The sequence below is a fragment of the Sipha flava genome, unplaced genomic scaffold, assembly GCF_003268045.1.
Source record: "Sipha flava isolate LNK unplaced genomic scaffold, YSA_version1 591_pilon_pilon, whole genome shotgun sequence".
Lineage (NCBI taxonomy): Eukaryota > Metazoa > Arthropoda > Insecta > Hemiptera > Aphididae > Sipha > Sipha flava.
Window position 1 is genome coordinate 67,647 of NW_020273570.1, and position 8,970 is coordinate 76,616.

The window sequence follows — 8,970 nt, forward strand, 5'->3', positions numbered from 1 at the left end:
ATGTTTTAGAAAATTTTATAAGTTTTTATTTTTTGTCCTCTAATCTCTTAAATTTTATTGTTCCACAAATTTATGGTTATTTTAAAATTCAAGAGATTAGTGAGCAAAACTAAAAACTTTCCTAAACCGTTAACTTTGATCAGTTGTTTTTAACGATATCATTTTAACTAAGATTTCTTCGAGGTTTGAAGGGGAAACTTAATTTTTTTACGTACAAATGAATATGTATACAATCATGTTATCGACCGTAAATGATAGATAAAACAATAACAATTAAAATAACATAATTGTATACATATTCATTTTACGTAAAAAAATTAAGTCTCCCCTTCAAATCTCGAAGAAATCTTAGTTAAAATTATATCATTTCTAAATAATATTTAAGACTAAACGGCGGAGTGTATGCGTTGATATTTTTATACTTATTTTTTAGTTTTAGTTTATTGCGTTTAGATTTTTAGATGTATGTTCTTTTTTTTATTCAGTGTCTTAATATATTAATTTTTTTATTTAAATATTTTAGTTGACCGTGTGCTGTTTTTTTTTTATATATACATAAGATTAAAATAGTTATAAGTACTTTCAAATATTTTTTTTTTATATTTTTTTTTCACTTAATTTTCAATATAAAATTACATAAATGATAAAATATTATATACTTAAAATCATGTATGCTGAATTTTGGAATTTAATAAAATATAATTAATTTTAGTATAATATTGCGTACGTACCTATTCATAAGTTCCATGATTTATGAAAATACCGAAAAGAAATATTTACAACACTACCCTGTACATCAACTAACCTCAGCGGTGGTTTTACGTGGGCGAGGGATCCAGGGGGTTGGGTCCCTTTAGGTCCTAAGTTTAAAATGTAATATATTATTCGCTTGAATGTTTAAAATGTTATGTTTTTTCCGTTTATATAATAATTACATTTTAAGTAATGAAATATGAATCGATTAATAACTTTTGTATCTTGATATATTTCTATACATTTATAAGTTAATATCAAAAGACTACCAGCAGAACATATTCTAAAAAAAAAAAAACCATTGACCAACCTATAACGACGATCGTGGCTTACAGTGTAAAATTGGTAGGTATATTGTGAAAAACGTATTGTACGTTTGACATGGTCACGGACGGTCGATGTCGTAAAACGATCTCGATAAATGTGTATGGTTTGTTTTTAGATACACAAAACATACACCCGTTGATAATAATAATAATAATAATAATAATAATAATAATAATAATAATAAAATATGCAATTGCAAGAATAAAGTCCATGACGAAAAAAAATGTTTGATGAAAATCGGACTGGATGTACAGTGTTCGTTGGTCGACGTACGTGGTTGTTTCGTACGACGAAGGTTTCGCCGCTTACGCGGCCGTCTGTCTTACCTACGTAATCCGCGGTCACCGGTACACGACAGGAGGATTGACCGGGTTTTACGTAAACTGCACCCCCGTAATCTTTTTTCTTTATCAATAATGTAAACTGCTACTGGAGTATAATCTTATTCATTTATGCGGGAACTGCACCCGGACCGGTATTACATCGGGTTTCTATATTAAAATGTAATCGTAAGCCACGTCCGAATAGGGTATTTAAAGCCGCGGTACATTTCCGAATCAATATATTACTAGAAACATTGGTTTTATCCAACATTATTAAAAATACCAATACATTATCGAATCATTGACGATCAGTGCATTTTATGCGGCATCGTAGCAAAATATTTCGCAATGCTATTATAAACTATGTGTCACATGCGAAAACGCGGTATGTTTTATTAACGAGTATTGTATGTTTAATTGTACTTACTACTATAACGAATCAAGTAAAAAGTTACAGATTATTTTATACATTCATTCATGTATATCAAACAGCTCGTACGATTATGGTAAAAAAAAAAAAGTTAGTGATTATTTTATTACCTACGTATTATTCTAAGCGCAGTCTACGTAATATTGAGCGACTTTGTAATTATATTTGTACTTTGTTTGCTGTTATTAAAATCATTCGGTCGACCGAGTCGCGCTGTTCGTACTTTGTCGATGAAAATTTTAATAAAAAATATATAACACTTGTATGTATTAAACCGAAAAAACAAACCTAATATTACAAATATAAATATAAATTTACATTGAATTTTTTCAAATATATATATATGTATATTTTAACAAGGTCTTCAGTAGTGAGGTTGTATGATTAGAAGAATAATTTTTGGAATCCTGAGGCTGTACCCGGAGTTTCATCAAGTGTATATTATAATGTGCAGTAAAAGAGAAACGTTCAAAAGTTTAAAAAGCACGAGCTAGCGTAATAAATGTTCAACGGATTCGTTAGAGCATTAGGACGTAAAAAATTCCTGTACCTAGGATTTAAATATTAAACGTGATATATTGTGCATGTTACATATAGAAAATTAAATAAGTATAATAACGAGGGTTACAGTTAGACTTCGGAAACGGTACATAACAGTACTCATAATATAGTAAGTACAATATTGATTATTAAGCGTGGGTAAAGGGTGGTTTTGGGGGTTCAAACTCCCCCCCCCCATTAAACAATTTTGGCTTCGTAATTTGTTTCAATAAATGCAATGGGTGTATAATGTATTTTTTTAAATTAAAATATACATGGTGTGGCGTGTAATAAAATGTGGTCAAGTGGTAAAATTTATTAAGGTCTATCATAGGCTACATTGGTAGTTTTAAATACACTTTCTTTTTTTTTTCGAGGTAAAATAAATAAGGTGCACAACCTGAAGACATTTTATGGGAGTATGCGAGACAGTACTGAAATATATTTTTAATGAAGATTATCTAAAGATCCAAACCTACATTAATATTATGCATTAATTTGCATGATATTTGAAATTATTAAAAAAAAAAAATAATAAACTTGCTTGTAGATCCTAATTAAAGACTAATATACATAATTAATTCAATCATATATTATTATAAATATTTAGCGCTATTGGTCTGATATATTTATGAATGGTTTTGGATAAAAATTATCATTTGATTGAAATGAAGTTTTGTAGTTTGTATTCTCGACTAATTTCTTTCTTCACACATACTCGTAATACCGAATACTGCATTAATCAATACTGCAGGCAAATAGCTAGTGTGCATAAAACTCAACACATTTTATTTTAATAAATATTTGTTTATCCCATAGAGTAATAATATAAGTATTACTCTATGGTTTATCCTAACGTTTTTATAGCTGTTTATTGAAAGCGTCAAGAAAATAAATAATGACAATAAAATCACAATTCGGGCTTGGATATTTATTGGCCTTTACAATGTTTATCACGATAGATTTAAACTACACATAAAAGTGAGTAACAGAATTGGTTTAGCCGTTTTATTGAATTAATGTGATTTAATAATAGACTATTGGACGTGGAATCATCGTGGAAAATAATATTTTGCTGATATTAAATTTATTAGAAGGCAATAATATGCTCGTAATCCGCACTCCGTGGATCATATTTATTTATTGAGTCATCGTTAATATTTTGATTAATAGTTAATTATGTTACACGCGCAACTTTTTATAGCGATACCAAATTAAATCGTAAATCGCATCCACTGCCAACACTTTTATTTTCTTCGGCATGAAGTTAATAAACGTGTATATGAAAAAATATCGAATCAATTTATTTCAATCGCGATTGATTCATACAAAGTTTTATTTATTATTTTTAAATTTTAAATTAATACTCCCTAAACCGGTAGATAAAATATTTTTATTTTTATTTTCATGTAAATATTCATATTTTGTTAAAATATATCGTTCGGTATTAACGTTTTTCAACTGTATATTGCCATACACTGACAATGTATAAGAAATTCATGTAAAATAACACATTAATATTCATTAGAATTCATGTATGCAGTTGCGTGTACATTTCCAACTTGTATTGTTAAGCTGTGTACAGTTTTAGTCTTAGTTTTAGCAACGCTCAAATAATTAAATATCGATTACTAATACTATAATATTGGTTTTATAAAATACATAAGACTAGGGCTACATATGTCCTTTCCCGTTCTCTCCAAATGTATTTTATTTTAGATTAGAGTTGCTATACATAGCGATTACGAGATATCACGGTTCTGACAGCCGTGGAAACACTGTCTGGGTATTGTTTTTCCGTTTGAACGCCCAAGCAATTAAAGTACCAACCCTAAATTTCCTATTATTTTAAATGAGACCTAGATATATATAGGCAACGGAATATGCCACGTAATATCATGCTACAATAATTAAAATAATTTTAAAACTTTATACATATTGCTACATAATATTAGTATTATTAAATTGCTGTTATTTTTTTAGTATTTATATATTATATATCAGTTACCTATATTAAATAATTATATATGTAGATTATACTAAACAGTATTATTAAATTGTCAAACGGTCGACGAAAAATACAAGATTAAAGTTATATTTTTTCGTTACTGTTTTAAATTATATAATGAATTTTATAATTAAAAATAAATAAATTCAGATCATATTTGAGAGTTTTGAGAATTAGAACAAATAATTAATTTAACTAAAGTAGGAGGTGATCCAAAAAGTTACATTAAGCCTTCATCACCATTAGTTTTCATGCTTTTTACCGTTAATTATTATTTTGAAACTTTTATTTTAAAATGTCACAATATCTAATTAATTTGTTTTATAAGTTTAAAGTTGGAAAAATGTTTATATCATAAACAAATAGGTACTAAATATTGTTTTTATTTTGTTTTAAATTGTTGAATAGGTTGTGATTTTCAAATTAATAAAGTGAAAATTATTGCTTCTGACTGTATGAGTATTTCGTATAAGTCTATGGTAGTAAATTAATAACGTAACGTTCTTGTTTTAATTCTAACTATTTATTATTTTAACTACAAAGAATTCAAAATTCCCCGTGAAACGTTCAAACCTTTGTTGGTTCAAAATATCTTATTTATGATGAAATTAAATAACATACACATAAATAGATTCCATACAATATAATATGCATATTTAAAAGTTTTATTAAAAAAAAAACATTAAAAAATTAGTATGTAAGGGAAAAACATGTTCTAATCGGAGACAGTTGTTTATGTACTAATGTTATATTGAATAGATCGTATTTTGTGTAATAAAAATAATAATAGTTTTTGTGTACTGCCTTTCATCGGTATTTTCATATTGTAATTAAGGCAATATGAATAAACAATAAACATATATTAATTTTAAAAATTATTTTCAATTTGGCTAAATCTTCAAAGCATAAAAATATTTTTATAATTATAATTATTAGTGATCTTGAATTCACATCGAATTTAACAAGTGGAATCGTTCGGATACCTGTACATTACTTTTATTACGTGCAACAATATATTATTGTTATAAGCTGCCACATTTTCTGTAACAATATAAAAAATAAAAATAGAAACAAATTGTAAAAATATATTTATTTTTATGAAGTAGACTAATTTTATTTTTGTGATATTTCAAAAGGCATTCAAATAATATTGTTGGTACGTATTTACGGGCTAAATAAGATTATTGAAAATAAACTTTAAAAATCATTAATTATCCTTAATTACTAATATTAAAAGACTACTATAAATATGTAGATACCGAGGGTTATCAACTTGCTGCAAATGTAATTTTATCACATTGTTTCCATCATCCTCATAATAAATACAAAAACATTTTACCAGTATAAACAACGTCAATATATTTATTTTTTATTAGATATTTAAAACATGAAAAGGAAATTTTAATTATTAAATAATTTTTGTTTTTATCGCGTCTATAATACAGACTTTATATTAAACAACATTATTAAATTAGATTATTATTTATACAAAGAAATTTAAATTGTTTTATGATTAATACTCTTTCAATAATAATGATGAAAAATTAAATAGTATTACTGAAGACTTCAGTATTTCATGTAATTTGTAAAAAATAATAATACTCAATCATCCCCAGGCAAGAAATATTATTTTCATACCTTATATTTTATTTTTATTGATATTATTTGTAATATTTTATACATTGTATATTTAATAATGCTTTATGATTAATTTTAATTTAAAATGTTTATATTAAATATCTAAATAAAACGTAACAATGTAATTTGAACGTTGTACGCTCGACGTTTGCACAATGAAGAAATCGCAACATATTCCCACCTTTCCGGAGTTTTCTTGCTGGCCACCCTGTCGAAATAGTTAGTCACGAACAGCGCTTGTAAAATATCGTCGCATACGATAAAAAAATATTTTATTGACTTTGTATATACCTGATGATGAATTTCTAATACGAAACCGGTCGTACATTACAATTATAATAATACTCTAATTATTTATTTATTTATATCTGTATAAGAAACATTTATTTTTGCATTATTTATATTCACTAGCTTACACAAATGCGATCCAATTTTCGGAACCCGCACTTCACATCGCGTACTTATATATGTTCTTACACATAATGTACTAGAGCGTGATGCACACATGGTACCATATGGTTTGTCGTGAATAGTTTTGGGCGGACAAGGGGACCTATTGTTGTGTATACGGTGTATGACCGCGTGAAACTATCGTTTCGTGAATTTTTGGGTTGGTTTGTTATTATTTTTAATCGTTTTTTCTTGGTCCGTATACGCAGCGTATACTTTGCTTCGTTCCTTTTCTCTTTTTATTCTCCGTTTGTATAAAGATGCGAACGGCAAAAGCCGTAATGCAATTTTTACTGATAAAAATATAATTACAATTGTGCTGTCTTAACTACCGAACGCAGTCTGATTGGTAATCGTCGTCAAAATGTTTCAAACATTCCTCGTACGTTTTGTGCACTTAATTAATACATTGTATTGTGCATCGGTGTTACTTTTATCGTCCACAAATCCCTTGGCGGGGAAAAAATCAGAGCAGATGTTGTACGTATGCTCGTATGCTCATCACTGCAGTTGTCGTATCAGGTTATATCAGGTTATATTTGTTGTAAGCCCAACTATGATACATTTCGTTCGTCAGAAAATCTACGCTTCCACTCCCATAACGTACAATAACGTAAAAAATGTGTGTGTGTGTGTGTGTGTGTGTGTGTGTGTGAGCCAAACCCCCCAAAAAATGAATGCAGTGCCGACATTGAATGTATACACGTGACGTGTAATAAATCATCGTACTCAGTTGAATGTATCTCGGAATGAAATAGTATAGCAGCAAATCGTTCTCTAAATAATTTAGATTGGTAACATTCGACCCCCCCCCCCCACGAAGAACGTTAGTCGATCGTTTTAATATTGAATTTTTCAACAACTTGAAATATCCCACCAACAACGTGCGTACCATATTGTATGTGTACAGAAACATGTGTCCGTTTGTGTGCTCGCACACGTGTATAAAATACGTTATTTATACCTTATAAAATGTCTATATTTTTGATTTATTCAATACGTAAAATATAAATTATGTACATGCATATAATCATAATACACTCAGATAGTTGGACAATAGTAGTAAACTTATTATTTTAAGTCGATCCAATTCATGGATGAAGAAATTAGTGGCTTTTTCTTTTTACCTCATTTGTAATCTCTTAATATTATTGGTGTTTTATAATGTTCATTTGTTCGTTATAATTTTTCTGCGTAATATTCGTTCACCGTCGGTTACTATCTTTTGAAGATTCGTCGTTTTTCTGACACTTGTATCATACCAATTACACGCACACGCATCATTCGTATGTACATTTTATATATGTAATAAATAATTCCCAAATAAACGGAATGAGGTCAGCGAGGGTGTCGGTCGAGTGGTCGGCAATAGCTACATACACTATATATACTAAAGGATATATTTAATAGCTTCATTTAGTTTTAATAGTTATTGCTATACAAAATGTTTGCAAAATAAACTATTTCTTTTCTATTTTTTTTTGGTGGAATTAAATATTTATAAAAATCAACCAAATCCATTATTTGCTTTTTATTTTAGTACGACCTAGTTGGTGCCACGATAGGGGGGACCACGCATTACACCAGGCAAGTTTTCTGCCCTAGAAACGGTGCCCCCCCCCCACCAGATTAGGACGTCTACTTCGGCTATGACGTGGTGGTCGTATAGGACAAATGCCTTGATAGTTAAGCAGCCGCAAGTGGAGAGCGGTGTGGATCCCAACAGGATCCTTATGCCCGCGCCCTAGACCTGAGTTCGATGCAAGTGGTCCTTGCGACGACCCATATTCATTGTATTGACCTTCCGTGCGATCGCGTCCTTTTAATAATGCCAAGCGGTAAGTAATAATATGTGCACGACCGGAAAACTGGGAACTAGTATAACAGGCGCTTTACAATTAATTAATTTATAACATCATAAGCTTTACTTGTTTTTAGGAAAAATTTGAGATCCCAGTCCCCCAGAAAATATTTGAAAACACGCCACTGATTATATTCATGCAAGTTATTTCATCCCTTTATCGTTCCGAAAAACTCGTCTACGTGGACTATTCATTTGAACAACTGTTACCACGTATACCATCAAAGCGTAAACAATGTACATATTTTCATCCGTGACTAATCGGAATTTAAACGCCGTGAGTTCAAAAAACATTTATGGCGACGTGGAATTCCATGTAATTAATATATACTTAAAATATTTACTAATCGCCATTTAATCATGTTACATTCTTAAAATGTTTGTGTTGAATAGATCATGTGATTTCGTTTTTTTTCTCGTATCCTCCTCAATTTAATACAACGCACGGTGTTTAATATGCGTACCGGAAAAGAAAAAATATTTTTTGTTCATAACAGCAATTAATATATTTTTTCCATTCGCTTTCAAAACGGAAAACTTGTCAAAAACTTAATTTCTCAATAATATAATTATGTTTATATGTATATAATATTATATAATGCTATACATATTACCTTTAACGTTTGAAGTAAGTTTTTTA

General features: G+C 29.0%; 1 protein-coding gene across 1 annotated transcript in view; it reads left to right on the forward strand.

Annotated features, from left to right (window-relative positions):
- LOC112691285 (glucose dehydrogenase [FAD, quinone]-like) overlaps positions 1-8,587 on the forward strand; it is a 19,563-nt gene extending 10,976 nt beyond the window's left edge. Inside the window, exon 5 of the mRNA XM_025565447.1 lies at positions 8,408-8,587. Coding sequence (XP_025421232.1) covers positions 8,408-8,587 — 180 coding nt within the window. The remainder of the gene's footprint in view (positions 1-8,407) is intronic.
- Positions 8,588-8,970: the final 383 nt, after the last annotated feature.